This window comes from Cetorhinus maximus, chromosome 29 (assembly GCF_964194155.1).
Source record: "Cetorhinus maximus chromosome 29, sCetMax3.hap1.1, whole genome shotgun sequence".
NCBI lineage: Eukaryota > Metazoa > Chordata > Chondrichthyes > Lamniformes > Cetorhinidae > Cetorhinus > Cetorhinus maximus.
In genome coordinates, this window is record NC_135907.1 from 16,230,988 (window position 1) to 16,250,987 (window position 20,000).

Here is a 20,000-nt window from a genome sequence, read left to right on the forward strand (position 1 = left end):
TTTACTCCTATTTGTTCTCCGCTTCCTTTTTTTCCCTTTCCCCACCCTCCCGATTTTACTTTTTCCTTCCTTTTCTCCCATCACTCTCTCCCTCCCCATCTCTCCCTCCCATAGAGCCTCTACCTCACCTGCTAAATGTGGTTTCGGTTTGACCTGTACCAATCCCCACATTCGGGCAGCTTCTTATTCCCCTTTGCCACCATTCCACTGTCGTGCCCTCCCCTTTCGAAGGCTTTCCCCGTTTGTTTAATAGACGGAGCAAGGATGCACGCAGCAGATGAGGAAATTCGGCCCGAGGGAGAGGGACCCTCCTGGGAGAGGTCATGCCGAGGTCAGGGCTTCGGACAGGGCTGACCAACCGAAGCGGTTACTCGGCCCTGCCTGTTCTCGGGTGAGGCGGTGCCACCTTTAACCCTTGCCCACCAGCTTCACTGCAGTGGCCAGGAACCTTCCTCCTCCCCCGAGGGCTGGGAGCTACAACCACTGGTGTCCGCTGCATCGCAGGAGGGATGAGGGAAAACCCCACAGACAAGCAGGACAGAGAGATTGAAAGAGAGAGAGAGAGAGAGAGATGGAGGGAGGAAGAGGAACTGAAAGTAAGCCAAGCAGACATGGGGGGTGGTGGGGAAGGGGAATAGATCAGTGAGATAAAAGCAAAATACTGTGGATGCTGGAAACCTAGAACAAAAACAAAAATACCTGGAAAGACTCCGCAGGTCTGACAGCGTCTGCGGAGAGGAACACAGTTAACGTTTCGAGTCCGTATTGACCCTTCATCAGAATAGATCAGTGTTGCTTGGCGCTCCCCTGAGGCCTACATGACAGACGATGCCTCAGGTATACAGCTGATCTCACCTCCGACGGTGACGGACCTGATTAACCCACGGAGACCCCTGATATCTCGACCCTCAGACTTGTCTCTTTCCCCTAAATCATGGACATCGTCAGGTCACGGGGCTGACGGGGAAGGGGATTGGGTTGGCAGCTGGGGCCGCTCTGATTAAAATTTCTTACCCACCTCCCGTCCCTTCAGACTCCCACTCCCCCCCCCACCCACCCCCATTGCCCAGAAATTCCTGGGAGCAGAAACAGGCTTTGGGGGGGCAGTACACATAGAAGCCTAATTTCAAGCCTCAAGCTGTTTTCCTTTTGTTTTGCCATTCAGAGATGGCCTTGGAATAAAATCTGCAGAACGTTCTGGAAGGCTGGAAGGAAGAACTTTGACCCCCCGCTAATGGATTTCTCCTGGCATTGCCAATAGAAAGTCAGGACAAAGTAAATTGCCCACAGGAGTTCCTGAGTGACGCTATTGGTGGGAGGGTTTGTGATGAAGCTCCATCTAGTGGTACAAGTGGTAGCTGCAGGTGTGACACGATCACAGGATGGTGAGGTGCAGATAAATGTGTGATGTATACACCTCAGACTTAGAAGGCATCCCACATCTAGAGACGCATGGGACAGACAAAATACCTACCTGTTTCCCCTGGAGCAGGTCAACAGCCTGAGGGGCACCACTCCACATCAAGCACAGAATCTCTCCTGCTCGAATTGCCTCCCATTGGTGTGTGTTGGAAGGAGTTACAAGTTGATCCTCAACTCTGTTTTGGCTGTGTTGCAAATGCACCATCCATGGCCAATAAGTCCTGGAGCGGGACTCGAACCCAGGGTTTCTGGTTCAGAGGCGGGAATGCTACCTGCCACAACACCTCCTCTATGTACCTTGCACGTTTAATATAACGGAGGGTGCTGTTTGTGGAACCTTGTGAAGAAAGTAGAAAAAAGGTCATGGTATTTCTCCAGTATAGAGGTCAAAACCGTTGACGATCCCAGGACTGGGATTAGACTGCCTGAACCCAACTCTAAAGGGGCACCTCCCCCCCACCCCCGACCCCAGTCACTGTGAAGCAAGCTTTCATTCCATCAGTCTATTCTGGATTTAAAACCCCAATCCACCAGGTCGTTCCTAACCCACCCCTCCATCCAGGTCACCTCAATCCATGGGTAAGGGGACAGGGCGGGAGAGTGGAGCTGAGGTAGAAGATCAGCGTGACCTTATTGAATGGCGGAGCAGGCCTGAGAGGTCGCGTGACTTACCCCTGAGGGCATTTCTCATGTCCTGCCCGCCCTTGAGCATCAATCTGAAAGGAACTGATCCCCTAAATTAGATAGTTCCTTCAAAGAACCACATGGGCACGATGGACCGAATGGCCTCCTTCTGTTCAGCAAGATGCTGCGATTCTAACTCTGCACATTGTCCAACTGAAACTGCGGGTGGTTTGATTGCAAGCCACTGCTGGTTAAGCCGATAATGTCACTGTGCTCAAAAGCTGCTTGATGTAATCTGGAGTTGATTATATTTTTTCTCTTTTAGCCTTTCTCCACCACCCTGAAGGCAGCGATCCAAAATGAGTGTTGCCTCCTCAGTCCTTCGAGGCAACCTAAACCGTGCATCTTGCAGACAGTAACGGTAACCGAGGCCCCGTCCACCCCCTCAGGTGGTCAGAAAAGATCCCATGTCCCTTGTGCCAACGAGGAGCAGAGGAGCTAACCACGCGCACCCCCCACCCTCCTGCCCCGGCCCCACCCCACCCTGGTGTCCTGGCCAATGTTTTATCCCACAACCAAAACCTTACCTGGCCACTGTCGCATTGCTAATCGAGAAGCGGATCACTACGCACGCGGGAAATCCGAAATAAAAACAGGAAATGCTGGAAATACACTGCTGTTGCGGCAGTATCGGTGGAGAGTGTTTTGTCTTCTGGTTCCCATAAGTTCGAAATAATCACACTTTAGACTCAAAACACTGGAGCTTCATCGAGTGCACATCTTTCAACTCTCCATGCGGCTGGTGGACTGGTACATCGTTACCTGGTAAATGACCTGATGTGCAGCAGTAAATGTGACATCCTGGATGTACATTCTCATAACAATTACTTCCCATTTCTTTATGAATAATATAATAACATCCCTCTTTCTTTAAACAAAACACATTGTCTCTATATCAATATAACCGTTCCAACCTTTAACTTTTTATTCTAAACTGGATTAACAATCAGCTTCTATAAATAAACCGAATACCTTTAGAGTCTGTTACAGCTTGTTTTCCAATCTCAGAGAAACATTATTCATGGTATCGTTTAGGTGCTAGGATGTTGTGCCTCCATCTTGTGGATTTGGCATTCATCGCTCTCCGTGATGAGCTGGCATGTGGCACAGGCGATGGTGTTCCTGTTGCTCCTGGCGTTGTACGAGTTGCGCTGGATGTTGCTAGTGTGTCACTGGCTGGTGATGCTGTTGATGTTGCGCTGCTTGTTGGTGAGGCTGCCGATGTCTCGCTGGTTAGCGATGTTGCTGGTGTTGTTGGTGACCTTTTCTGCTTTTCCCAGCTCAGGAGTAGGTCGAATATGGACTCTGTTCCTTCTCTTTCGCTTCCTGGTTTCAGTCTCAGTGATGTGTGACCTTGGAGTCTCTGCTTCACCAACAACTATTGCTGGGTTGCAGGTTTTCATGATTGGATTCTGTACGTGAATGGTTTGTCCTTTCACCAACTCAGACGGGGTTCACCAAGCTTGGTGAAGTGTTGACCTCCTGCTACCTGTACATCAATGTGCTGTGGCCTTACCTCCTCCTGCTCCCTTGGAGGGAGTATCTTGCTTGGCAGAGTTGTTTTGTACTCCCTTCCTTTCAGCAGATCGGCAGATGATCTCATGTCAGCCTTGAGAGGTGTAAATCAGAGTGACAATAAGACAAGGTCTCCCTTTGTCTCTCATCATTTCGTGAGGGTTCTTATGACCATCTGGACGTGTCTTTCTATAAACCCAAGTCCCCCTGGGTAACGTGGTGATGAGATGATGTTGAACCCATACTGTTCAGCGAATTCCTTAAACCCTCTGGAGGTGAACTGGGTTTCATTGTCACATATTATTCTTTCAGGAATCCTTTGCTCAGTGAACAGAACTCATTCTGCTGAGGTGATTGTTGTAGCTGTCAAATCTTTCACCTTTCTGATAACAGGGAACTTTGAGGGGTAATCTGCAACTATGAGATACCGATCCTGATTATTGTGTGAATAAATCAGCTCCCACAGTTTGCCCTGGTCTGGATGGCACTTCTGTACCTATCATCAACTCTTTCTGCTGTGCATTTCTACACTCCTGGCACACATTTCATGTAGACCCCATCCTTTTGATGTCTTTGTAGATGCCTATCCAGTACACAGCTGATCTGGCTCTGAGCTTACACTTCTCCATTCCCATATATCTTCAGGAGATGTCCTTTCCGCATCGTTTTGGGTATGCTTATACTGGATCCAACTAGCAGGACACCATCTTCTAGCGAGCTGCCATCTCTGATAGGCCAGTACTGCCGTGTTGCTGACTGTGTTTGTTGTACCTTATCAGCCAATCCCTGGATTACCTCCTGAGAGAGCATCTGTAACCCCTCACCTTGGCTGGTCTCATCTCTAATTCAACTCAGTTGCAGTCGTGTTGCGTTCAGTAGGTGATGGATCTTTATACCTGGATCCTTCACCTCATGGTTCACTGGGGTAGGCTGCAGCTCTTCACAACAGCTCAGTCCCAGGATAGCAGGACCATCTGTTTCAGTGACATAGAACAATCAGTTAACACCTTTTCCTTTGTGTGCCCCTCAGATTTGGGTTGTTCCTAGCTGTCGAATCTTACAGTCCCCCCTCCCCGCCGCCGTATGCTGTTAGCATAATGTTGTAATGTTGCTCGGTTTCGGAGCATCTTTCCTTAGGTAACCATTTTCTCTCAAATGTTCAGGAAAGATTTACAGGTATAGTCCGAGTGGGATGATGTTCCCCTGTGCTCTATGCTGTGGGCTTATTTCTCCTCCTCTTCCTGATCTGAGTGGATGTGTGAATTTCTTTCCTCTGGGAACTGTCACATTCAGGCGTTTCATGCAGTTGTGTCGCTCCTGTGCCTATTGTGTTCTCAAACTCGTTGCCGTCTTCCATCCACCCTGCTGCTCTGCCTCTGAGAACTCATTCACCACCCTCTTTGCTTGCTCTGCACATCATTTCCCGGTGACTGGGTTTCCTACAAGCTGCGCAGTTTGACCCATGTACAGGACTTCTCCTTCTTTCCGTGCACGTGTGTAGTTGTCCACAACCCCTGCACACCTTTCTCTCTGTCTGGTGCGCGTTCTTTGCTGGCTGCTTCACTGCATCGACCCCACTGCCCTTATCTTGACCTACCTGAAAGCTAGCCGTTTTGGGTTGTTAATATCTTCGTCTGTCTCCTCGTGGCTTCCTGTGCCCCGGCAGTGTTTACAGCCTGCGATATTGTGAACCTGTCCTTTCCAATCAAATCCTTTTGTACTTCGGGGTGTGTAGAGGCCCCGAAATGAGCTGACCTATCGGCTTTCCTCGTCCTTGAATTTACATTTTCTGGCCGCGTTTTTTTTTCAATCCCGTTATGTAATTGTCCACAGGCTCATCTCAAAATGCAGCCTGCTCTGCACTGGGGAGACCACACGCAGAGCGGGCGATTTGCTTTGTGGAATGCCTGCATTCACCCTGTTAGCATAACCCTGAGCACTCTGCTGGCCTCTCATCTCACTTCCCCACACTTGCTCTCACACGGAGATCTTGTCCTAAGCCTGCTGCACTGTTCCAGTGAAGCTCAACGCAAACTTGAGGGACTTTACAGATTTCCAGACTCAACACTGAGTTCCAACAATTTCAGGCCGTAATCTCCATCCTCCTTTTCTTTGCATGTTTTGGCTTTTCACTTATTTTTGCTTTCCATCAGCTGCCCGAGGCACATCCTTTGATTGTTTGTTTCCTATCTTTCCTCATCACCATTCCCTTTGGCCCTGGAAGATGAACTCCTCTATCATTCAGTCGCTCCCGCCTTTCACCCTATCACAGACCTTCCTTTTGCCCTTGTCCCACCCGCTTCTAGCTCAAAACTTTTTACATTTCCAACTTTTCCCAATTCTGATGATCTGAAACATTAACTCTGTTCCTATCTCCACAGATGCTGCCCGACCTGCTGAGTATTTCCAGCATTTTCTGTTTTTAAATGACATTACTTGTTGTGGGAGCTTGCTGTGAGCAAATTGGCTGCCACGTTTCAGACATCATTGGCTGAGTGACAGGAAACAGAGAGTAGTGGTTAATGGGCATTTCCCGGGCTTGAGGAAGGTTTATAGTGGAGATCCCATAGGTGTTAGGACCCCTGCTCTTCCTGATATATATTAATCACCTAGATCTTGACATACAGGGCACAATTTCAAAATTTACAGATGATACGAAACTGAAAGCATTGTGAACTGTGAGGAGAATAATGTAGAACTTCAAAAGGACATAGACTAGTTGGTGGAATGGGCGGAGAAGTGGCAGATGAAGTTCAATACTGAGGAATGTGAATTCATTTTGGTAGGAAGAATATGGAGAGACAACATACTTTTCCTAGGCTAGCATTTATTGCCCATCCCTAGTTGCCCTTGAGAAGGTGGTGGTGAGCTGCCTTCTTGAACCACTGCAGTCCATGTTGTGTAGGTACACCCACAGTGCTTTTAGGGAGGGAGTTCCAGGATTTTGATCCAGCGACATTGAAGGAATGGCGATATAGTTCCAAGTCAGGATGGTGAGTGGCTTGGAGGGGAACTTCCAGGTGGTGCTGTTCCCATCTATCTCCTGCCCTTGTCCTTCTAGATGGTAGCGGTCATGGGTTTGGAAGGTGCTGTCTAAGGAGCCTTGGTGAGTTCCTGCAGTGCGTCTTGTAGATGGTACACACTGCTGCTACTGTGCGTCAGTGGTGGAGGGAGTGAATGTTTGTGGATGGGGTGCCAATAAAGCGGGCTGCTTTGTCCTGGATGGTGTCAAGCTTCCTGAGTGTTGTTGGAGCTGCACTCACCCAGGCAAGTAGGGAGTATTCCATCATGCTCCTGACTTGTGCCTTGTAGATGGTGGACAGGCTTTGGTGAGTCAGGAGGTGAGTTAATTGCCACAGGATTCCTAGCCTTTGACCTGCTCTTGTAGCCACAGTATTTATATGTCTAGTCCTGTTCAGTTTCTGGTCAATAATAAACCTCAGGATTTTGATAGTGGGGGATTCAGTGATGGTAATGCCATTGAATGTCAAGTGGCAATGGTTAGATTCTCTCTTGTTGGAGACGGTCATTGCCTGGCACTTGTGTGGCGTGAATGTTACTTGCCACTTGTCAGCCCAAGCCTGGATATTGTCCAGGTCTTGCTGCATTTGGATATGGACTGCTTCATTATCTGAGGAGTCGCGAATGGTGCTGAACATTGTGCAATCATCAGTGAACATCCCCACTTCTGACCTTATGATGGAAGGAAGGTCATTGATGAAGCAGCTGAAGATGGTTGGGCCGAGGACACTACCCTGAGGAACTCCTGCAGTGATGTCCTGGAGCTGAGATGACTGACCTCCAACAACCACAACCATCTTCCTTTGTGCTAGGTATGACTCCAACCAGCGGAGAGTTTTCCCCCTGATTCCCATTGGCTCCAGTTTTGTTTAATAGTCCACCACCATTCACGACTGGATGTGGCAGGACTGCAGAGCTTAGACCTGATTCGTTGGTTGTGGGATCGCTTAGCTCTGTCTATCACTTGCTGCTTATGCTGTTTGGCACACAAGTAGTCCTGTGTTATAACTTCACCAGGTTGACACCTCATTTTTGGGTATGCCTGGTGCTGCTCCTGGCATGCCCTCCTGCACTCTTCCTTGAACCAGGGTTGATCCCCTGGCTTGGTGGTAATGGTAAAGTGGGGGATATGCCGGGCCATGAGGTTACAGATTGTGGTTGAGTACAATTCTGCTGCTGCTGATGGCCCACAGCACCTTATGGATGCCCAGTCTTGAGTTGCTGGATCTGTTCGAAATCTATCCCATTTAGCGCGGTGGTAGTGCCACACAACACGATGGAGGGTATCCTCAATATGAAGGCAGGACTTCGCCTCCACAAGGACTGTGTGGGGTCACTCCTACCGATACTGTCATGGACAGATGCATCTGCAGCAGGCAGGTTGGTGAGGATGAGGTCAAGTATGTTTTTCCCTCTTCAAAAACAAAAATACCTGGAAAAACTCAGCAGGTCTGGTAGCATCTGTGGAAAGGGACACAGTTAATGTTTCCAGTCCGAATGACCCTTCAACAGAACCAATAAGGATCATTCGGACTCGAAACGTTAACTGTGTCCCTCTCCGCAGATGCTGCCAGACCTGCTGAGTTTTTCCAGGTATTTTTGTTTTTGTTTTGGATTTCCAGCATCCGCAGTTTTTTGCTTTTATCTTTGTTTTTCCCTCTTGTTGGTTCCCTCACCACCTGCCGCAGACCCAGTCTAGCAGCTACGTCCTTTAGGACTCGGCCAGCTCGGTCAGTAGTGGTGCTACCGAGCCACTCTTGGTGATGGGCATTGAGGTCCCCCACCCAGAGTACATTCTGCGCCCTTGCCACTCTCAGTGCTTCCTCCAATTGGTGTTCAACATGGAGAAGCACTGATTCATCAGCTGAGGGAGGGCGGTATGAAGTACTCAGCAGGGGGTTTCCTTGCCCATGTTTGATCTGATGCTTTCAGACTTCATGGGGGCCGGAGTCGATGTTGAGGATTCCCAGGGCAACTCCATCCCGACTGTAACCACTGGGTTGCCACCTCTGCTGGGTCTGTCCTGCCAGTGGGACAGGACATACCCAGGGGTGGTGATGGTGGTGTCTGGGACATGATCTGTAAGTTATGATTCAGTGAGGATGACTATGTCAGGCTGTTGCTTGACTAGTCTGTGAGACAGCTCTCCCAATTTTGGCACTGGCCCCCAGATGTTAGTAAGGAGGACTTTGCAGGGTCGACAGGGTTTGCCATTGTTGTTTCCGGTGCCTAGGTCGATGCCGGGTGGTCCGTCTGATTTCATTCCTTTTTATTGACTTTTTAGCAGTTTGGTACGACTGAGTGGCTTGCTAGGCCATTTCAGAGTCAACCACATTGCTGTGGATCTGGAGTCACGTGTAGGCCAAGACCAAGTGAGGGCAGCAGATTTCCTTCCCTAAAGGGCACTAGTGAACCAGATGGGTTTTTACGACAATCGACAATGGTTTCACAGTCACCATTAGACTTCTAATTCCAAATTTTTATTGAATCTGCCGTGGTGGGATTCGAACCCAGAGCATTACCCTGGGTCTCTGGATTGAGTCCAGTAACAATACCACTATGCCACAACTCTAAAAGGAGAGCAGGAGCAGAGGTACCTGAATGTATACAGTATGTGTGTAGTTAGTGAAGGTGGCAGGACAGGTTAAGAGCGGTTAATAAAGCATAATGTATCCTGGGCTTTATTATTAGGGGCATAGAGTACAACAGCAAGGAGGTTATGTTGAACTTGTATAAGTCACTAGTTTGGTCTCAGCTGGAGTATTGTGTCCAGTTCAGGGCACCATATTTTAGGAAGGATGTGAAGGCATCGGAGAGAGTGCAGAAAATATTCATGGGAATGGTTCCATGGATGAGGAACTTCAATTATGAAGATAAATTGGAGAAGCTAGGACTGTTTTCCTTGGAGAAAAGAAGATTGAGAGGAGTTTTGATAGAGGTGTTCAAAACCATGAGGGGTCTGGACAGAGTAGATAGGGAGAAACTGTTCTGGCTTGTCAAAGGATCGAGAAGGAGAGGGCACAGAGTGAAAGGAATTGGTAAAAGATGCAAAAGCAACATGAGGAAACCTTTGTTCACACAGCGAGTGGTTAAGGTCTGGAACGCACTGCCTGCGAGTGTGGTGGAGGCAGGTTCAGTCGAGGCATTCAAAGGGAGTTAGACCGTTATCTGAAAAGGAAGAATGGGCAGGGTTACGGGGAGAGGCTGGGGGAGTGACACTAGGCGAGTTGCTCATTCAGAGAATGGCCTCCTTCTGTGCTGTAATGATTCTGTGACTCTGTCAAATTCCTTGATCACTGCATGACTGCATTTCGAAAATACTTCATTGGCTGAATGTCCTGAGGCTGTGAAAAGCCCTGAATAAAGTTTGTCCTTTCTTTTCTCTCTCTGCCCCAGCTCCCTTCCCAAAAGTTCGGACCTTCTGAATGCCCATGCACTTCCTCTTTCTGTACATCCCCTGATTTCATTCCTTTTTATTGACTTTTTAGCAGTTTGGTACGACTGAGTGGCTTGCTAGGCCATTTCAGAGTCAACCACATTGCTGTGGATCTGGAGTCACGTGTAGGCCAAGACCTACATAAATTGGCATAAATTTTTTCACCTCTTCATCGCTCTCTCTTTCTCTTTCTTTCACTCTCACTCCATCCACCTTGGAGCAGGTGGCCATGCCCTCTTGACTTGATGTCTGCTTTCCCGACACCTGTTTGTGTAGCTTCGGGGTGAATGTCTGACCGTTCAGGAATTCTAGATTGTTCTTGTGTCAGCAATATGGGAAAAAACAAAAGCTGCGGAGAAAGATGGGTCAGAGTGACGGGTAACAAGCAGCTTCTAACAAGCTTTTTTTATTCATTCATGGGATGTGGGCGTCACTGGCTAGACCAGCATTTATTGCCCATCCCAAATCGCCCTTGTTCAGAGGGCATTTAAGAGTCAACCACATTGCTGTGGGTCTGGAGTCACATGTAGGCCAGACCAGGTAAGGACGGCAGATTTCCTTCCCTAAAGGGCATTAGTGAACCAGATGGGGTTTTTACGACAATCAGCGATTAAACTCTTAATTCCAGACTTTTATTGAACTCAAATTCCTCCATCTGCCATGGCGCCATTCAAACCTGGGTCCCCAGAGCGTTACCCTGAGTCTCTGGATTAATAGTCCAGTGACGATACCGCTACGCCATTGCCTCCCCCTGTCGCTATAGGATTGGGTGTCACGTGTCTCTGCCTTGACCGTTTTTAAGGGTATAACATCTTTACAACTGGAGTGAATTTAAAGGGGCCATGCCCTTATTAAGACGGCTAAAAGCTTGTTTTATCATCCCTTCAGATTTTCCCCTCTTCCCACCACATCGGGCACTAGTCGCCCACTGATACCTTGGGCAAACAACCATTCTTTATATGTTGGCATCGGGGTGCTAGGCAACCTGACGGCTTATCAGAGCTGAGCTAGACCCTGTGCCCGTCTGTTTTCCAAACACTTACACTTTCCAAATGGTGGGGGGGTCCCTCGTTCATAATCCAGGGAAGGAACCTTCGTTGATAATTTTGCCTCTTCCCAGACCATGAGTGTTGGGACCAATTATCAGTTCCCCAAATACAAGGGGTAAAATTCAACATGGGATTGCTTCGGTTTGCATTACTCACTGGTACAAACCCTCCAAGGTCTCTGCGCTCTTCCAATTCTAGTCTCTTACACCACCACCACCCCCCACCCGATTTCCTTCAATCATAAACCAGCCCTGGCTTATCAGACAGCAGCTGTCGATAATGGCTCTGCTATTCCCAGAGACCTGGCTTTCATTTCTGTTCCAGTCCAATTATCATCTCCTTTTGCCTTTCACCATCAGCCCTTTTGTCATTCAGTCTCCCCTATCGCTCCCTTTGTTCTATCCCACTAGCCTGTTCCCTACCTCCGGGCTTGCTTAAACCCTGTTACATCTCTAACTCTTTCCAGTTCTGATGAAAGGTCATCAACCTGAAACATTAACTCTGTTCCTCTCTCGACCAATACTGCCAGACCTCCTTCCAGCGTTTTCAGTTTTAATTAAGGGAGAATTGGGTTGCTGAGTGAGCTACCTAGAAACGTCCAGAATCTAAACCAGTTAGTGGTTAAAAGTATCGAATTAGCACTTAACATTAATTGGAGGAAAGCGATATTTTACCTCTAGTGCTACACTTGTTGAGCTCATATTATGTTTTCTTTCTCTCTCTCTGTCTCTCCTGCTTGCATCTCGGAGACAGATTCAGACATACCCAGGTCCCTCTTCCAGACTGAAGACAGACAGATTTTCATTTATATGGTGCCTCTCACAACCTCAGGATATCCCACAGCTTTTTATAGCCAATTACACTTTCCTTTTGAACTGTAGCCACCTTTTGAACTCTAACCTTTTGAGCGGTTTTAATTTAGGAATTGTGGCAGCCATTGTGCGTGCACAGCAAGCTCCCACAAGCAGGTATGAAATAAATGAGCAGTTCATTTCTTTTCCCCAGTGATTTTGACTGAGGGATGATATTGGCCAGAACACTGGGGGCAATTCCCCTGCTCCTCTGGGATCTTTTAGCAGAACGTGAGAGGGCTGACGAGAGGCCTCGGTTTAACATCTCGCTGAGAGACAGCGCCTCTGGCAGTGCAGCACTGCCTCAGCACCAACGGCCTGGGTCCTGTGCTCCGGTCCCTGGGGTGAATGACAGCATCCGGAAATATCTCTGTGAAGCAGGCCGTCAACTTGTCGGGTTGTGTCTTTTTCCCTGCCTGGATATTTCTCTTTTTCCCGAACGCGATTTGAGATATACACTGAGGGGAATGCTCTTTTCTAATCTCTCTGCTATGAACTATCTGGGGAGTAGACTAATTTCATTTGAAAGGATGTGGAGGAGGCATTTCAGCAAGCCTGGGCCACGGGCCATTCAATCTTCATTGGCCTATGTTTCCCCCGATGTTGTGCACAAGACAATCCCTTACACGTAATTTCATTTTGAATGGCTGTTGACAGTGAAGCATCGACTTGGCTGCATGTTAACCCTGTTATCCAGTTAACCCTGTTATCCAGTTACTGTTAGTCCTTTTGGAGAGCCTGCTCCCGGGAGGAAGGATTAACCCTTCCTCTGCTTCCTGGCGGAAGACATTAGTCCCTTTTCTCAGGTATCTTGTTCCCTGATGTTACTGTAGGAGAGCTGGAGTGGGAGGGAGGGAGGGCAGTGGCGAGTATGGAGGGGTAGTAAATGAGAGAGAGAGAGAGAGAGGGGAGTGATTTGTTTTAAGACCGAGAGCGAAAGAGAAATATTAAATTTGACAGGCAGGGTGAGGCCGGGGGAGGTGTTGGAATATAGACAGGTAGACAGAGAGATCCACAGTCAGGGAGAGTAGGACATAATGGGACATCTCTCTGCTCTCTCTTACTCTGCCTCTCTCATTTTCTCTCTCTCTATCTTGCACCAGTTCTCACTCTCTCTCTCTCTCTCTCTCCCCCATGCTCTCCACATTACATTGGCTCCTGATCTCTTTTTCTCTCCCTCTCCCGTACACTGACAGTTTCTCTCCATCTATCCCCTCCTCTCCCTCCCTCTCTTGAACTGGATTTCACTTTCTCTCCTTCTCACTCTCCCTGTCTTACATTGGCTTGCTCTCTACCCATCTCTTACACTGCCCTCTCTCTCTCTCTCCCTCTCTCTCTCTCTTTCCCTTACACTGCCTTCCTCTATCTCTTCTCCCCCCTCTCTTACACTGCCCCCCTCTCTCTCTAACGCTTTCTCTCTCTCTCTCTTACACTGCCTTTCTCTCTCTCTTCTCCCTCACTCTCTCTCTTACGTTGCCTCTGTCTTTCTCTCTCCCTCCTATCCCTCCCTCTCCCTGCCTAACAATAGCTTTCTCTCCCTCATGCCCTGCCTGCCTATCTGTCTGAGTCTTACAGATCAGGAAAGTTCCTTCAATTCAATCCTTGATCTTCCCTGGGTTCACTGAGTTTAGTCAAGGTGCCACAAGTTGTCTGCAATGTTGCTGGATTATGGAGGTGATGGGAAACCAGCTGAGGGCCTCCAACCTTGATCCCTAACCATAAGACCATAAGACATAGGAGCAGAAATTAGGCCATTCGGCCCATCAAGCTCCGCCATTCAATCATGGCTGATAAGTTTCTCAACCCCATTCTCCCGCCTTCTCCCCATAACCTTTGATCCCCTTACCAATCAAGAACCTATCTATCTCGGTCTTAAATACACTCAATGACCTGGCCTCCACAGCCTTCTGTGGCAATGAATTCCATAGATTCACCACTCTCTGGCTAAAGAAGTTTCTCCTCATCTCTGTTCTGAAAGGTCTTCCCTTTACTCTGAGGCTGTGCCCTCGGGTCCTAGTCTCTCCTACTAATGGAAACATCTTCCCCACGTCCACTCTATCCAGGCCTCTCAGTATTCTGTAAGTTTCAATCAGATCCCCCCTCATCCTTCTAAACTCCATCGAGTATAGACCCAGAGTCCTCAAACGTTCCTCATATGTTAAGCTTTTCATTCCTGGGATCGTTCTCGTGAACCTCCTCTGGACCCTCTCCAGGACCAGAACATCCTTCTTGAGATACGGGGCCCAAAATTGCTCACAATATTCTAAATGTGGTCTGACCAGAGCCTTATAAAGCCTCAGCAGCACATCCCTGCTTTTATATTCTAGTCCTCTCGAAATAAATGCCAACATTGCATTTGCCTTCCTAACTACCGACTCAACCTGCAAGTTAACCTTAAGAGAATCCTGGACTAGGACTCCCAAGTCCCTTTGCGCTCCAGACTTTGGAATTCTCTCCCCATTTAGAAAATAGTCTATGCCTCTATTCTTCCTACCAAAGTGCATGACCTCACACTTCCCCACGTTGTATTCCATTCTTTGCCCATTCTTCTAACCTGTCCAAATTCTTCTGCAGCCTCCCCGCCTCCTCAATACTACCTGTCCCTCCACCTATCTTTGTATCATCTGCAAACTTAGCCAGGATGCCCTCAGTTCCTTCATCAACCAATGCCCCCTTCTGGAAGAAGCTGATTGGGCGTTGGGCAGGCGTGGACTTGGGCTTGGCAGTGAAGCCCTCCCAAGTAAGCGGCCAACAATGTCCGTGGCCATTTCAGTGAAATAGAGGAGGCTGTGGGTTCATCTCCTCAGGAGAAGAAGGAAAACCCAGTAAAACTTGGGCAATGATTGGTGCTGGTCTGAACTGGTCTTGTAAACCTTTAAAATGAAACTCCAGTTTGGACCAGTACCAGTCATTTCCCAAGTTTTACTGGTTTTTCCGGAGGGGAAAAATGAGGAGAAAAATAAACAAATCATTTAAAGAGTTTCTTCCGTTGACAAATTCCGTTCTTCTTCAAATAACTGAGCAGATTTAGACTTCTTTACAAAATGGGTAGAAATCCATCAAGGGCCAGAACCCCTTGGGAACTGGGAGGAGCAGAGTCGACTCATCCTCTATACCAGAATCCTTAGCCAGAATTTTCCAGCCCCCCTCCCGCAGTGGCGAGGCCAACAAGCCACTGGAATCTCCGTTCACATCGGCGGGCCCGGAAGTTCCCGCCCGCACGAGGGGCTGGAAAATTCCGGCCCTCGGAGTGGCTTAAATGAACTGAGGTGCATTTGTAATGTGTGTTTCCCTTGTCTCTCGTTACAGGGCTGGTAAAGCTTGGGATTCACTGTATTACAGGACAGAAGGTTGCAATAAAGATTGTGAACCGGGAGAAGTTGACCGAGTCGGTCCTCATGAAGGTGAGAGTCCCACGTGCTCTTCATTTCAAAAGTTGCTCACCCACTTTCACTCACGAGGTAAAACCTTTTATTCCGCAGCGAGTGGCGAGGAGCTAGAATGAACTGCCTGAGAGTGTGGGGGAGGCAGATTCCATCACGGCCTTCAGAAGGAATTATTTATTTTTTTTTAAGTCATTTTTACGGGGTGTGGGCATCACTGGCTGGGCCAACATTTATTGCTCCTCCCTAATCGCCCTTGAGAAGGTGGTGGTGAGCCGCCTTCTTGAACCGCTGCAGTCCATGTGGTGTAGGTACACCCACAGTGCTGTTAGGGAGGGAGTTCCAAGATTTTGACCCAGCGACAGTGAAGGAACGGCCGATATATTTCCAAGTCAGGATGGTGAGTGGTTTGGAGGGGAACTTCCAGGTGGTGGTGTTCCCCATGTATCTGCTGCCCTTGTCCTTCTAGATGGTAGCAGTTGTGGGTTTGGAAGGTGCTGACTAAAGAGCCTTGGTGAGTTCCTGCAGTGCATCCTGTAGACGGTACACACACTGCTGCTACTGTGCGTCGGTGGTGGAGGGAGTGAATGTTTGTGGATGGGGTGCCAATCAAGCGGGGCTGTTTTGTCCTGGATGGTGTCGAGCTTCTTGAGTGTTGTGGGAGCTGCACTCATCCAGGCAAGTGGAGATTATTCCATCACACTCCTGACCTGTGCCTTGCAGAAGATGGACAGGCTTTGGGGAGTCAGGAGGTGAGTTACTCGCCACAGGATTCCCAGACTCTGACCTGCTCTTGCAGCCACAGTATTTATACGGCTAGTCCAGTTCAGTTTCTGGCTGATTACCTGAAGAGAAAAAAAATTTGCAGGGCCACAGGCAAAAGGCAGGCGCCTGGGACTAGCTGAGTTTCTGTTGCAGAGAGCTGGCACAAACAAGACGGGCCGAATAGCCTCCGCCTGTGCTCGAGCCATCCTAAGATTCATTGCTTCCTGGCCTCGTTCTTTTGCCGTTTCATCTTCACCTCTCCCCCTTCAGCAGGCACGGAGGAGGCTTGAGAGATTTGAGAGAAATTTCTAAAGCTGTGATGAGCGAATAAGCTTATTCCCTCTGGGGAGATGGCAGCAAGGGGCTATCAATTTAAGATTAGCGCTAAGGAGAGAAGAGAAGGAAAATTTCTTTGCTCAGAGGGGTGGTGGAGCGTGGAACGTTTTGCCACAGGGACTGGTTGAAGCAGAGAGATCTTCTCAGTGAAAAACGATAAATGTTTGCAACAGCGACCGGGTTATAAAGAGGGAGAAATTAGTTTTTTTTTAATCGCTGGCACAAAGAGCCAGCACGGATGCAAAGGCCGAATGGCATCCTCCTGGTTGCAAACATCTCTGGGTGTGTGGAAGGTGTCAGCCCTCTCGCTGGTGTTCGTAGGTGTTAACAGGCAGTCCAGTGCCCCAAGCAAAGCACATCCTTCACGAATGAGCCCAGGGATAGACAGTTGGCTGGTTATTCGACCAAGGGAGCTTCACAGTGAAAGCAGATCCAATGTCAAGCAGCCTGCGTTTACAGCAGAGCTCACAGGATGGTTAAAGAGGAGCGGGGACCGTGACTTGTTTTAATGATCTCGCCTTATAATCTAGGAGCAGAGAGGCCAATCTTAGTGTTGCTGTGACATCCTTGGATCAGGTTTTCAAAGTGTTTTTTCGGGGTGAGCGCGGACATAGATTGAAGATCGCGTACCCGAAAGGCGTCTCTGAACCCTGGTGCCTCCGGAGGGTTCCGCCATTTTCAAAGGGAGGGTGGGGGAAAGTTTGGGGGAGTCAGCAAGCTGCCTCCATTTAACGGCCTGCTGAGGTCTTCAAGGAGCTTGTTAATTGGCTGGGGAGGGCAAGAAAGGTATTTTCAAATTGGAGAGCGGGAGGAGGGAACAGTTCGGTGCACGCGAGTGATTGGTTACCGAGAGCAATATGGTTGGATGTTGTTTGATGTGGATAATGATTCAAAGTGAGGGAGAGGTTGGGACTGTTTTCCTTGGGGTAAGAGGAGATTTGATGGAGGTGTTCAAATGTTCAGGAGGGGTCTGGACAGAGTAGATAGGGAGAAAGTGTTCCCACTGGTGGAAGGATCGAGAGCAAGTGGGCGCAGAATTTAGGGTAATCGGTAAAAGAAGCAATGGAGACACGAGGAGAAACGTTTTCACACAGCGAGTGGTTAGGACCTGGAATGCGCTGCCTGAGAGTGTCTTGGAGGCAGGTTCAATCGAGGCATTCAAGAGGGAATGGGATTATTATCTGAGGAGGAAGAATTTGCAGGGTTAGGGGGGAGACATAAATGCAGTTCTAGCCAATGACATCCACATGCTGTGAAAGAATTTTAAAAACCCCATCAATATCCTGGGGGTTACCGTTGACCAGAAACTTATCTGGACTAGCTATATAAAGACTGTGGCTACAAGTGCGGGTCAGAGGCTGGGAATTCTGCTTATCTCCTGACTCCCCAAAGCCTGTCCACCGTCTACATGGCACATGTCAGGAGTGTGATGGAATATTCCCCACTTGCCTGGATGACTGCAGCTTCCACAACACTCAAGAATCTTGACACAATCAGGACAAAGCAGCCACTTGATTGGCACCACATCCACCACCTTCAACATTCACTCCCTCCACCGCCAACGCACAGTAGCAGCAGTGTGTACCATCTACAAGATGCACAGCAGCAACTCACCAAGGTTCCTTCGACAGCATCTTCCAAACCCGAGATTTTCACCATCCTGACTTGGAAATATATCGCCGTTCCTTCACTGTCGCCGGGTCAAAATCCTGGAACTCCCTCCCGAACAGCACTGTGGGTGTACCTACACCACAGGGACTGCAGCGGCTCAAGAAGGCAGCTCACCACCACCTTCTCAAGGGCAATTAGGGATGGGGAATAAATGCTGGACCAAGGATGCACAAATTAATTAACTGACTTACCCCACTCCAGTAGTAAAAAGGAAAGAGCAGCGATGTCCGTGGAATTATCAGTACCTCCGAAATCCAAAGTCATACAACATCCTAATTTCAATAATAACAAATACCTTGTGTTTCTATAGCACCTTTGGAGTAGTCGAAACAGTTGAAAAGGGCTCCTCACAGGCATCAGACAAAATCCAACATCGAGCCTCATAGGAGATATATCGAGCCGTAAGGAGATATTAGGACAGGTGACCAAAAGCTTGGTCAGAGAGGTAGACTTTACGAGTGTCAAAGGAGGAGAGAGCGAGGTAGAGAGCTCTAAGGAGGGCGCAGCCTTGGTGAAGGGTGTTGGGGGACGCGCAAGAGATCAGAACTGGAGCGGGGCAGACGTCTTGGAGGGGTTACAGAGATAGGGAGAGGTGAGGCCTTGGAGAGATTTGAAAACAAGGGTGAGAATTTAGACACCAAGGGGGTGAGTACAGGGAGAGGTGGATAAAAGGTACCTGGTGCGTGTTGGTATATTGGCTGCGGAGATTTGGACATACATCACTGTTCCTTCCTTGTCACTGTGCCAGAATCTGGAAATGATCCTCCGGACACCATCAATGCACAGAGTCCAGCGGCTCAGGGAGAGGGTCCATCATTAACTACTCAGGGCATTGAGGGATGGGCATTAAATGCAGATCCCCACAGTCAAGACCGGAAATAAAAACAGAAAATGCTTTAAACAGTCAGCAGGCCCGGCAGTGCCTGTGGAGAGAGAAACAGAGTTAACGTTTCGGGTCAATGAGCTTCCGTCAGAATGCTCGAGGAAGGGGAATAAGAGCGAGAAACCAAAACCGGCAAAGGAAACGAAACAAAGTGGGGGCAGAGGTTATGATCCGAAATGGTTGAATTTAATGTTGAGTCCGGAAGGCTGTAAAGTGCCTACTGGAAAGATGAGGTGCTTGTTCCTGGAGCTTGCATTGAGCTTCTTTGGAACATGACCGCAGGCCGAGGACAGAGATGTCAGTATGAGAGCAAGGTGGAGAATTAAAGTGACAGGCGACTGGAAACTCAGGGTGACGCTTGTGGACATTTCACAAAGTGGTTACCCAGTCTGCATTTGGTCCCCTCTCATGTAGAGGAGACCACATTATGAGCAATGAATACAGTTGACTACATTGAAAAGACTACAAGTAAATCTCTGTTTCACCTGGAAAGGAGTGTTTGGCATTTTGCGTGGTGAGAAGGGAGGCGGTAAAAGGACAAAGGGAACCCCATCATGGTTCTGGGATCGAGGGGAAGGGGTGAGCGCAGAAGTGCAAGAAATGGGGCAGACACAGTCGGGAGCGCTGTCAACAATAGTAGTGGGGGAAACTCCCCAATTGAAGAAAAAGGAAGACAAATTGGAAGTGTTAGAATGGAAGGTTGCATCGCTAGAACAGATGTGACAGAGAAACCAGAAAATAGATTGGAATCCTTGCAGGGATTGGGACATGAGGAAGTGTGGTCAAAGCAGTTGTGTGAGCCCAATCACTTATAGTGCAGGATTGTCCCCGATCTGCACAAAGTGCGGTAGCGGGCGGGAAAAAGGGCTTCTTACCCGCCAGCTGCAATGGTGGGCTTTCCATTGTCCCATTCCCGGCGCGACCCACCTCATTAATAATACATTCACGGAAACTATGCCAGACCGCCTGATGGGCGGGTTCAGA

The 20,000-nt window shown here is 48.6% G+C and overlaps 1 protein-coding gene across 1 annotated transcript in view; it reads left to right on the top strand.

Moving 5' to 3' along the window:
• The window catches only part of LOC144669306 (serine/threonine-protein kinase BRSK2-like), a 168,118-nt gene that overhangs the window by 82,795 nt on the left and 65,323 nt on the right, over positions 1 to 20,000 (top strand). Inside the window, exon 2 of the mRNA XM_078531662.1 lies at positions 15,288 to 15,382. Within this exon, the coding sequence (XP_078387788.1) occupies positions 15,288 to 15,382 (95 nt within the window). The remainder of the gene's footprint in view (positions 1 to 15,287; positions 15,383 to 20,000) is intronic.